This window comes from Leptopilina boulardi, unplaced genomic scaffold (assembly GCF_019393585.1).
Source record: "Leptopilina boulardi isolate dan_hultmark-lab unplaced genomic scaffold, ZJU_Lbou_2.1 LbouV2_112, whole genome shotgun sequence".
Lineage (NCBI taxonomy): Eukaryota > Metazoa > Arthropoda > Insecta > Hymenoptera > Figitidae > Leptopilina > Leptopilina boulardi.
The window spans coordinates 1,658,178-1,670,748 of NW_026137655.1; the positions used below are offsets into that span (position 1 = coordinate 1,658,178).

General features: G+C 26.4%; 2 protein-coding genes across 8 annotated transcripts in view; one reads left to right on the forward strand and one right to left on the reverse strand.

Moving 5' to 3' along the window:
• LOC127281673 (protein tincar) overlaps positions 1-12,571 on the forward strand; it is a 179,076-nt gene that overhangs the window by 98,223 nt on the left and 68,282 nt on the right. For all 7 annotated transcript variants that reach the window (XM_051305519.1, XM_051305528.1, XM_051305554.1 and 4 more), the window contains exons 5-8: positions 8,975-9,067; positions 9,990-10,266; positions 11,660-11,884; positions 12,150-12,281. In XM_051305519.1, coding sequence (XP_051161476.1) covers positions 9,996-10,266; positions 11,660-11,884; positions 12,150-12,281 — 628 coding nt within the window. In that variant the 5' untranslated portion in view covers positions 8,975-9,067; positions 9,990-9,995. The remainder of the gene's footprint in view (positions 1-8,974; positions 9,068-9,989; positions 10,267-11,659; positions 11,885-12,149; positions 12,282-12,571) is intronic.
• The window catches only part of LOC127281731 (COMM domain-containing protein 4), a 103,551-nt gene continuing 102,743 nt past the window's right edge, over positions 11,764-12,571 (reverse strand). Inside the window, exon 10 of the transcript XR_007843084.1 lies at positions 11,764-11,903. The gene's annotated coding sequence lies outside the window, so the exon portion shown is untranslated. The remainder of the gene's footprint in view (positions 11,904-12,571) is intronic.

A 12,571-nucleotide genomic window follows, 5' to 3' on the forward strand; every position in this document is an offset into this window, starting at 1 on the left:
GAAATAATCGCCTAAAAGAAGCTTTATTATGTTTCAATTTAGAGTCCCTTTTCACTGTCTGAGTAATTTTTTTTTCATTTAACAATTACTGTGTTTATTTAATAGTACGCTATTTAATTAATTTAATAATTATTTATTGATTAATTTATATAAACAGCGATTTCTATAAATAGTAATGTATACAAATAGTAAATAATATAAATAGCAATTAATATAAATAGGAAATAATATAAATAGCAATTAATATAAATAGTAATTTATACAAATAGTAAATAATATAAAAAGGAAATAATATAAATAGCAATTAATATAAATAGTAATTTATACAAATAGTAAATAATATAAATAAATAGCAATTAATATAAATAGTAATAATATAAATAGTAATGTATACAAATAGTAAATAATATAAATAGTAATTAATTTAAATAGCAATTAATATAAATAGTAAATAATATAAATAGCAATTAATATAAATAGTAAATAATTTAAAAGTAATTTATACAAATAGTAAATAATATAAATAGCAATTAATATAAATAGGAAATAATATAAATAGCAATTAATATAAATAGCAATTTATACAAATAGTAAATAATATAAATAGGAAATAATATAAATAGCAATTAATATAAATAGTAATTTATACAAATAGTAAATAATATAAATAAATAGCAATTAATATAAATAGTAATAATATAAATAGTAATGTATACAAATAGTAAATAATATAAATAGTAATTAATTTAAATAGCAATTAATATAAATAGTAAATAATATAAATAGCAATTAATATAAATAGTAAATAATTTAAAAGTAATTTATACAAATAGTAATATTATATAGTAAATAATATAAATAGTAAATAATATAAATAAATAGTAGTAATATAAATAGTAATGTATACAAATAGTAAATAATATAAATAGTAATTAATTTAAATAGCAATTAATAAAAATAGTAAATAATATAAATAGCAATTAATATAAATAGTAAATAATATAAATAGTAATTAATTTAAATAGCAGTTAAAATAAATAATTATTATTTTATTTAATATGTAAATCTTGTAGAAAAAGGTGACTGTTCGACAATTTTTTTTTCCAACGTTATTTAATATGGATTTCTGATTTATTTTATTGACATTGATGGATATGGTGTGAAATTTTTATTTTTTATCGTATATTGCATGCTATTAATAAAGAGAAGGGTTGTGCATTCGTTACGTTGCATTGTAATGCATGAATCAGGTGAAAGCTTTTCAGAGTTCGACCCTTATACAAAGGTCAATACGAAGCTAATTATTCAGAGTATATATATATGTATATATACGCTACAGACATTTTGGTAGGTTTGATTCTAAAGCTTTGCAAATAATGTTCAATTCCATAGAATCTGTAAAATTATTCATCGATTAAGTGAGAGGAAAAAAGAAAGAAAAATCCACTTTCTTTGCAAAAATTATATTTTCGAAAAAAAAAAAAACATCATTTAAACAAAAAAAGGGAAAATTAAAAAAAATAATACTCAAAAAATAGCATTTAAAAAATAAAATTCCGTCATTAAATTGTCGATAATATCGATTTTAATTTCATTTTCACTTCCTGAAGGAAAATTAAAAATTTCCTATCACACCCATTTATATTAGAATTATTCTCTCTTTTTTTTAAAAAAAAACACGTTACGTGAAATTGATCAGAATTTTAAATGTGTCTACTTTTACTTTCAATCGCAAATTTCAATGTGAATGGATAATCCATGTATACATGTATATATATATAAAAGGGGGGGAAATGGAAATTTAAAGCGCGTTGAAGAAGATATTGGAAATCGATAAGAAAAACTAAAAGATAAATGGTAATTGCACGAAATTGAAGGCACCAAAGTAGAAATCATGACACATGGGTTTAAGTTCGTTTTAAACTTCGATCTTTCACATGTCACATTAACATTTTCTCTAAGCGAACAATCCCGACGAATTCCACGTAACAAACAGACAGAGCTGAATTTTTAATACCCATAAGGGAAAATCCAGACTTCTCTCTCCTTCCCTCATTCTTCACTGTCTTATATTAAAATAGATCAACAAAGTTTCCATTTGTTATATCGAATTATACATTATCGAATTAGTTTGAAATTCGAATTAATATTTTATTTTAATTATAAAATTCAAAAATATTGAATTTTTAATGTTTTAAATTTTTGAAATTTTAATATAATTTTTTCATTTAATTTTACTTTCATTTAAATAAAATTTAATTTTGGTTTAATTTTAATTAAATTTTCCCTCGTAAAAAATAATTTAATTTGTTAGTATCGCGGTATATAATGAAACATTTAAATTAGAGATTTTTTTTCTTTAAGATACTTGTTTAAAAATTTATATATATATATATATAAATAATATTTGATAGAAAAAAATCACTGTCATGTGAGAGAAAATTAAATTCGTGAAACGAGCAACCAACAATATGGACACTCAAGGTAGAAATAAATTGAGATGGACATATATATATATTGACGCTTTGTAAATAGCAATAATGCAACACACAGAATACAACGTAAATTGATTCTCGTGATATACATGTGATCGTGACAGCCGTGCTACATTGAGGATTTTCGTTTCGTGTCATCTGCTCGTTTCCGGGAATAGTGCAACAAATACTGAAAATTAAGCGCGTTTTTGCTAAAAACAAAAATTTAATGAAATTTTAATAAATTGAATTGGAAAAACGGGTTCATTTGTATAAAATCGAAATTACAATCAAAAATAAATAAAATAATTAAAATAACAGTAAACTAAAATTATATAATATATTTGAAACAAGATTTATCAAATTACTGATTTTGATATTTACATTAATTTTTTTTTAACAATTCCCCTTTTAAAAAATTATATTATTTTATTCTGACATTTATTTTTCACACTCGCCTTATATATTCCATTTTCTCTCATATTTAACATTTTTTTGTCTCTCATTTGCTTTTTCGCACATTAAAATAAAATCTGATATTTTTCTTTTTTTTAAATCATTAATTCCAACTCACGTTCTTTGGACTTTTTTATAATTCCCAGTTTCTGTTGAAGCTTATAGCGAAAGACGAATAGTATCGTCCATCATGCAAAATGAACAAAAAAAAAAGAAAAAAAAAAAAGTTTGGAAGAGTTGGAAAGAAAAAAGTCTCATTTTTCCAACGATAAAAGACCCCGCGGGGTAAATTATGAATATGCAATGCAATAATAATACCTGAGGGATTGTGAGAAAAATGGCGATAACTGGTTAAACGATTAAAACCAAAAAAAAAAAAGGAATTGTGTGCGTGGAATTGTACGATTTTATATAATATCGTTTATAGCTGAAATAATTGAAGTTTTTATCTGTCGAAAAAGAATATATAAAAGTAATTAAAAAAAAAAATTAAATGAATATTTTGTTTAATTCTTGTTTATTAATTTTTGTATTAATTTTATTAAATGATTTTTATAAGAGAAACTAAAAATCGGACAAAGTAAATCAAGTAGACAAAATCCGTTTCTCAAATTTTAAAGAGAAATTTGCCTCCTTTCGTTTGTTAATTAAAAATTCACGAGTTCTTTACGGCGCTCTAAAAGATAACGACGAACAACATAGCTTTTAGAAACGAGGATCTGACATTAATTATTCTGAAATATTTGCGAGGGTTACGTAAATATCATTAACAGGAAAAGAGGCCGTTCTTCCTATATACAATTTAATATAATGATGCTTGGGATAATTTCCCTTATAGAGAATTGCTAATAAAGACCTCAAAAAGCCGAACAAAATTTTTTTTTTTTATCGTATAAACAAACAAAAAAGAAAAATTTTATTTTCCCTTTTTTTTGGCAAATATAGAAGTATAAATTAATTAATTAATTTATATTTGTATTTATAATAAAAAAGTGGAAATAATTATGTTAGTGAATTATAATTAGAAAAATTTAAAGGATTAAAATTAGAAAAATATAAAAGTTAATGGAGTTTCGTTTAATAATTATAGTTGAATTTTGCTCACGCTAAGATTAAAGGTCAAGGGAATGCAAAATCGGAAATGAAATATCTCTTTAAAACTCATAAGGTAGAACGTTCTGGAGCCATTCTTCGCAGACGTCGACTTGCTGAAATTGTATTAAACGCGCTGAGTCCTAAATGAAATAATCCATGGTTTGGGGTAAATGAGACTTTGTAGTAGAAGGTCGGTAAAAAATGGGAAGAAAAATTAAAAGAAGAATCAGAAATATAAGAATGGGGGAATATGCAGAAAATGAGAGAAAAAGAATAAGAGAGAGAGAGAATTTTTCGAGACGCAAAATAAGAGAAAAATAAATACAAGAACAAATAAACGTAAACCCAAAACTTATGGTTCAAATTAGTTTCCATATGAAAAGTAGAAAAATAATAAAAAAAAAATAAATAAAACGTTCAGAATTTTTCATTTTTATTTATTACAATTGTTTCTCCAAGTGAATAAAAAAAAAAAAACTTGAAAAAATCATAGAAAAATAAAATGAAAACTTGAAATTGTAACTTTTGGAGAATTCGCGAATTGAGAGGAAGTTGGCTAGTTCCGATACGGGAAATCTTTGAGCCTCTCTCTCTCTCTTTCTCTTTTTCTCAGTTTGGCTTCAAAAGTCTTGAACTTTTCCGTCGCGGAATCTTCAAAAAAGAAAAAAAAGAACTCTTCTCTCTTCGATCCTTCATTAAACTTCATAGTTGTATGGATTCGATTTCTTTTTTTTTCCACAATTCGCTTGTTACTAAACTTGTTACTCGGTATGAAAGACTTGATATGACTTTGAGGAATCCAATAAAATAACAAAAAGAAACCCTTTCCTTATAAATGTACTCGATTTACAATTTAATTGATAAAAATTACAATTTTTCGTTTCGCAGTAAATAGTATTGGAATAATTTAAAATCTCAAACGAAATATTTGAAAATAAAAACATTTACAGTGGAATGATTATGTATTGGAAATTGGAGATAATCTGCAAAAGGGATGAAATTAGTAATTACAGGCCACAAATTGAACTTCCATTTGATTCGCTTGTTAAAGCGATTAATTTATGTGGAAAATCATTCACACTCACATATATTACACAGTTATAATTTATATTATAAAATATAAGAGACAATTTATAAGCGACGTTAATAACATACTCTTGTTCATTTATTCATACACAGTCGAAACGAATTTCCCTAAACGCATGATTATACATATATATAGTTATACCCGAGAATAAGGGAAAGTTCAAAAGCGAAAGCTCTCGGGAAATCGAGGCTGTTTCCTGTGCATCGTATAAAATTTCGCTGAGCTTGCGGCTTTTATGCCTTTTTTTCAACTATTTTTTTGCGGTCGTGACTCTAGTTTTGCGGAGCGTGAACTGATTTAAGAATAGATCCCTTTCAGTTGTGCGTTTGGCTAATTTCGTATATAGTGAAGGGGGAAAAAAAAATTGCACACGATGCTCGTTTAATGATTTACTGTTTCAATTTTAAACTATTATCACTGCCTTTTTATCTATATTTCAATTTTTTCTGTCTGACCAAAATCTCCTTCCACTACTAAAATTGCATAAAACAGCTAAGTCTGACCGAAATCGACTTTTACTACTAAAAGAAAAAATATAATTTTATATTTAATTTTTTTGAAACTAATTTTTATAATAATAATAAAATATAAAAAAATTATTATAGAAATAATAATAATAATAGTAGTAGTAATAGTAATAGAGGGAGAGTGGAACAATATTCCCCTTTTTTTTAGCTTTAAAAAGCGTATTAAAAAGTCTTATAGGCGACGATTTTCTCTGTGCGCGAATTTTCGCAATGGCAACAGATTTATATTCGGTAAAGCGCGACTTTTACGCGTGCTTGCACAGTCTGCTGGGAAGCTTAAGGTTATCGTGGAAAAGCTCAGGTGCTGCCGCAAAAGCCGCATGTAACGCGAAACGTTAATCAGGCTAATGGCGCAGCGTTATCTCTCTCCCTCTTGTTACTCAAAGGCCAATGTTCGCGTTGATATATATATATAGAAATGGTCAAAGAAAACTCTCTCTCTCTCTCACTTTTCCGGGAAAATATATATACACTTTCACGTACAAGGACACGAATGAGCATTGCACAACTTAAGTTAATTATTATTTACAAAGAGGGTGAAAAAAAAATTATTAAATTCCCTACAACAATTTTTTATTTGAAGAAATTAATTACGCAATTTTCTCAATTTTTTTTCTTTGGGAAAATTCAAATTTAATGAAACGATTAATTTATTTAAAATTTTTATTATATTATAATTATAATTATAATTATTATTATTATTATTATTATTATTATTATTATAGTATTTTTATAGTAATTAATAATTTTTAATTATTTTTTTCCATAGTAATTAATAAAAGTCTGCGTTAGCCGCGCGCATTAAGTCGTTTCAAAATATAATTCTAAGTCGTGCGTTCGAATCCTCGCAGAAATGAAATTTTATTTCTTAGTAATGAATAGTAATTTTTTTGTTTTTATTATTTCTTTTACATTTTACTTAAAAATTTTACAAAAAAAAAAAAAATTGAAATTACGGAAATGAACAGAAAAAAAATCATAATCAGCGTTAAAATTATGATTTAATTTCGATGAACGAATTTTTTTTCGGTTAAATACAAGTTTATTAAATTGCACGTTTTAGAATAGAGAAAATGGCGTTGAACAAGCAAAATTTCACTTACAAATTGAACGCACTTTGCAAGTATAATTCAGTCGTGTCCTGTGCCTATTTCCCAAGAGGACGGAATATAATGACTCGTGTCCTAAAAGAACAAAAAAAAAAGAGCGCTTTACGAGACAATTTTATTTATTTTTTTACTAAAAAATAAACTACCATTGCTTCCTTATGGAGGAAATATTTTCTAAAATTAAAAAAAAATTTCTTTTTTTATTGTAAATTGTATTTTTTTAATATATTGATTTTTTCTTCTATTAAAATTAGATTTTTTAAGAAATTGTTGAAAAAAAAAATTTCCCACGGAAGTAAGGGGGAAAAAAAAAGTGTTTTTATTCTTTGTAAATGAATAAAACAGGCATCTCTTTTACATCTACAATCTTGATGACGACGACACAATGGTCCATTATTTAGTGAAAATCTTTTTGTGGCATTCAACTTATGAGTATTTATCCCTTTTCAATCGGAAGGAAACGAATCAAAGAAGAATGAATGCAAATTAGGAAACGATCGTAAGGAAGGAAGTGTATAAAAAAAGATTCCTTAGTATTATGATTATGAAGAATCGAATTAAAATTTTTTTTCTCACAATTATTGGATTTATCATTTTTTTATCTTACTATTATTTGTTATTAATTTATTTATTATTTTAATTTAATATTTAATTTATTATTTCAATAATAAATTATAATAATTATATATAATAAATAATAAATTATCATTTTTAATTAAAAACCTTTTAAGAATTAAAAATTTCTAGCCTCGGACTTAATTTCCAAGATATTAGAGACGATATAAATACGCGTGTGCATGTCGTTTTATATAAGTGCCATTTTAGTCACACAGTTAAACTTGATGGTCGCACACGTAAGAGGAGCAAAGGGTGCCTCAGTGTGATAATTCTAGGACCCTCGTCCCTCATATGGACCCTTTGAGACCCTTCGAAACTCGCGAGTTTAATACTGTCGACCCTTTTCCGGATATAACAATGCGCATCACTTGACACGTGACAGACGACCGTTAATTAGAATCAATGATGAGTGATCACACTCTGTCGACAAGTTCACAAAGTGACTCGATTGCTGAAAAAAAAATCAAATCAATTGCCAGTCACAATTATTAATTTTAATTTTTTTATTTTATATAACACCGTCCGACAAAATTCAACTTTTTTTTTTGACCCACAAAAAATTCCAACATTTTTGGAAACTAGGACCCAAAAAAAAAAAACCCGTATCTGATCGTTTTCCTAGATCAAGTAATTTGTGGTTTTTAGGGGTGAAAACAGCCCCTAAATAAAAAGTGACAAGATATCTTTTTAAAAATTATTAATATTTTATAAAATATGGTATCTGGGGATTTTCTGGGTCGCTGATTATTAATCTGATGTCAGATTTTCAAAATTCAAAATGGCGGTGAAAATTTTAAAAAGTTATTAAATTTTTTTTTAAACCTTGATATCTAGGGGTTTTTTGGGTCGCTGATGATGAATCTGATGTTAAATTGTCAAAATTCAAAATGGCGGATATAAAATTAATAACTTTTTAAAAATTTGATCGCCATATTGGATCCGCCATTTTGAATTTTGAAAATCTGACATCAGATTAATAATCAGTGACCCCGAAAACCCCCAGATACCAAGTTTTATAAAATATTAATAATTTAAAAAAAAAATCTTGTCATTTTTCATTTAGGGGTTGTTTTCACCCCTAAAAACCACAAACCACTTGTGATCTAGCAAATCGGCCAGATACGGGTATTTTTTTTTGGGTCCTAGTTTCCGAAAATGTTAAATTTTTTTGTGGGTCAAAAATTCTGTCGGACGGTGTAATAAATAGAATTTCAATTGAAATATTTTTTTATTTTCATGTAAACAGGTGAAATAAACGATTTTGTTGAGATAAAAAAATTAATTATTTTATAAACAATTTATTTTTATATAATATTAATAAATTATAGAATTAAAATTCGTAATCAGTAGAAAAAGTTAGTTTTAGCCAGACAGTAATTAAATTTTTATAATTTTATTATTACTAGAAAATGTATTAAAAAAAATTGTGTTCTCAGTCATTATTTTATAAAAAAAAAATAATTTTTTCTTCGTAATTTAAAAAATTTAGATATTTTTTTGTGGTTCGAATTAAAAAAGATCCTTTTTATAAATGCATAATTGCTCAATAAGTGTGAGCTTTGAATTTGAGCCGAATCCTAACCCTCAGTTTCTGGTGTCTTGTTACAGGTGCACTCATCCTCAAAGATGCTAGAGCTTCGAACTAATTACCCGGAAGAGGCCTACTCGAAACTTTAGACACCCCACGTCGCCAACACTCGGGTAAGTTAACAGTTGTGTATATAACTATGGTTAATGCCACATGATAAGCGCAAATTACTGTCTTTTAACACAATTAATCGAATTATCAATGCCAGTCAAGTGACTCAATTATTATATTATCCCAAAACTTGGAACAATTCACCAGAGAATGGCTCTTTTAAGAAATACAAAAAAAAAAATTAATTTTATATTTTTTTGGGGAAAATTTTAAAAACTATTTTCTTTTTTTTTTAAATTATTTGACGTTTAATAATAGTCGACGATTGTCTTTATCTCTTTTCCGTGAGATAAACATCTTTGGAATAATAAAAGTTCCGGAAGTGCGTGCAAAAGGAAGAACGAAAGAAAATAACAAGCGATGGATAGAATATATAGGAGAAAAAGAAATAGAAAGAGAGAGAGAGAGAGAGAGAGAGAGAGAGAGAGAGAGAGAGAGAGAGAGAGAGAGAGAGAGAGGTGAAGACCCTAAAGGAAAAGATAATCTATCCTTTATCCTTTCGGCTCAAGGAAGTAAAGGGAGTTCTGTGATCGTAAATTTGGCACATTTCACGCGGGTTAAGTTCTTGGGTCACGGAAATTTTTCAGACCAAAGAGAATGAGACTAAAGCCATAGTATGGAAAAATTGTGATGGGGCCAATATTTTTTAGAATTCATGACAGGATTTTTTTTTCGCAAACTGCAGCAGGAATAATAATAGCAAAAGTTGGAGAAAATTTTTTTTTATAGAAACAGAGAGGAGAATAAGGTCAAAATATATATATATATGGTAAATTTAGTGGAAACTATATTAAATTTTTTTTTATTTCTTTCAAGAGATTTTTTTTCTTTTTTATGTTTAGGATGAAAAAAAAATGTTTGGGACTTTGTAGGGAATAAAAATTGAAAAAAATGGTTTCTATAGAAATTTTTTTTTTTTTTCAGGGCAAAATGTCGATGACTGGCAGTTTGATGGGTTATGAAAATAACAACGAGGTAAATCAAGCCAAGTGTAAAAAGACACTGAAACCACTTCCTGTGGTGACTAGTGTCAACGCAAGTGGGGTCACAACTGCAACAAGGTCTAGAAAATCCAGACAATCACAAAAGAGAGAATCTTGCACCAAGTTCCATGTAAACAGCCTCTGGTCTGTTTGGTATGGAATTATAGCTGTTACACTTCAAGCTTACATTGCCACGAGATGTGTCAAACGATTCACAGGTAACTTTCTTTTTTATATTTTATTTATTACATTTATTTATTCAAATCGGAATTTTATATAATTTTTATGTTTATTGAATTTTTTTTTTATTTTATTCTATTTTTTTTATATCTAGAACTAAATATTAAGAAAATTTTTAATTATTAACTCAACTTTATTAAATATTATTATAAAGGATTTATTAATTTTTATATGTAATATTTTTTCGCTGCCTTCTTTTTTTTCTGTATTTTTAATAACTTTCTGTAATTTCTTATCAAAAATAACTTGAGGCAAATAAAGGAATGAAAACAGATTTCAATTTCATAAAACTATAACAATTACAAAGAAGCGAGTTAATTACATCTTTCTCGGGTTTTGTATTTTCTAAAAACAACATTTACCAATGAAATACTTATATACTTTTCGAAATTATTCATCTCCCTTAGCAACTATACTTCTTCGGTTCTTAAATATTTGCTGGCAAGATTGAAGTTGAGCAATTAAAGAAAGTAGTTGTACAAAGAAAAACGAAAAGGAGCAAAAAAAAAAAAAAAAGGTGAAAAGGAAAGAAAAATGTAAAAAGGGACAAAAATATAGAAAAGGAAAAAAATGTAGAAAAGCAAAAAAAAATATAGAAAGGTAAAAAAAAATTTAAAAAAAAGAAAAAAAATGTAATGCGAATTCAAAGTAGTCTTACAAGTGTATAGCAAGCACGTAGACTTAATTAAGATGTACTCAATTAAGGGATCGTTAGTCTCAGCCTGGAGGGGAAATTTTTTTTTCTTTTGTTCCTTTTTTTTTGACAATCTCTTCGTCCCCTATATATGTAATATACGTTAACAACGAGAGTTTCGACACTTTGGAAGTTAATATCCCCCCCTATATATATATATATATAGATAGTGGACTCACGATTATCGAGGGTATGTGTGCTACAATGAGCACGTACCCTCTATCCCGAAAATTCGTCTAGAATTAAGCAAAATTTCATCCTCCAAAACACTTCTCGAATTTCAATCAAACGGAAAGAATTTTTTTTTTTTCCCCTCATCAAATATCTTATAGAAATAATAAAAGTCCAATGAAAAGTTTTCGCTGAGAACATTCTTTCATTTGTCAACAAAATTCTAGAGATTAATTCCTTTCTTTGAAAAAAATTTTTTTTTTATAAGATTAACTTTTTAATTTTAATTACTAAAAATTATGAAAAATTTTTTTTATAAAATTGACTTTTTAATTTTAATTACTAAAAATTATAGAAATTTTTTTTTTTATAAAATTGACTTTCTAATTTTAATTACTAAAAATTATGAAAATTTTATAATTAATAAAAATCAAAAATTTGTTAAAAATTATTTTTTATTTTAAAGAAAAATTCATATTATGTTTCTCTATATATTTTTTTTCAAGCTTATTTATCACTACCATGGCCTGTGGAAGCACCTCCGCCAAAAATGGAAATTCACGCTTGTCTGGTTTTGGTTGGAACGGGAATGTTTTTACTTCTTGTATTGCTGGCAACGGCAGTCTTCAAAGTGGGCAATCTCGCCAACGATGGTATAAAACTTGGTCGACATTTGAGTGCCTGCTCACGTGATCCACCCTCGTCGGTTCTCACCAATAATCCTGATACAGGTATAATGTTAATTTTTTTCTGAAAAAAAAATATAATTTAAATAAAAACAATTTTTCCTCGTTTTATATTTCAGTATATATATATATATATATATATATATATATATATATATATATATATATATATTTCAGTCAGTAGTAAAAAAAATAGTTAAGAAGAAAGAGAGTCTTTTTATTTTTTTCAGGGGAAATTATTTACAGTTTTTTTTTCTTGAAAAATAGAAATAAATATTTTTTTTATAGCAAGATTATTCTTATTTTTCAGGACTGGCAAATAATTTATGGAGACATGGTGGTCCAACTGCGGCGTTTGTTCATCTTTGCACGGCCATGTGTTTTCTTCTACCCTCGTTGCTTATGGAGGCGAGGCTAATCCACGCTGGATTTCTGCCAAAAGGTAATTTTCATCCTCTCTTCTTAATATATATGTGTACCTTGAAATGAGCTTGAACTTCATAAGCGTGTCCTTGAAATTATTATATTCGCTTCTAAAATCCCGTTATTACCTCTTATGTTTAATATCACTCACTAAAATAACATAAAACTCATTTTTTTCCATATTTATGAATATTTAAACCCCATAAGAAATATTACTCATATTTTTAACAATATTAGACATTTTTTAGTACTTAAAATTTTTTTGTTTCAAAATTAATTTTTCCGGATTAAAAATATTAAAAATATTAA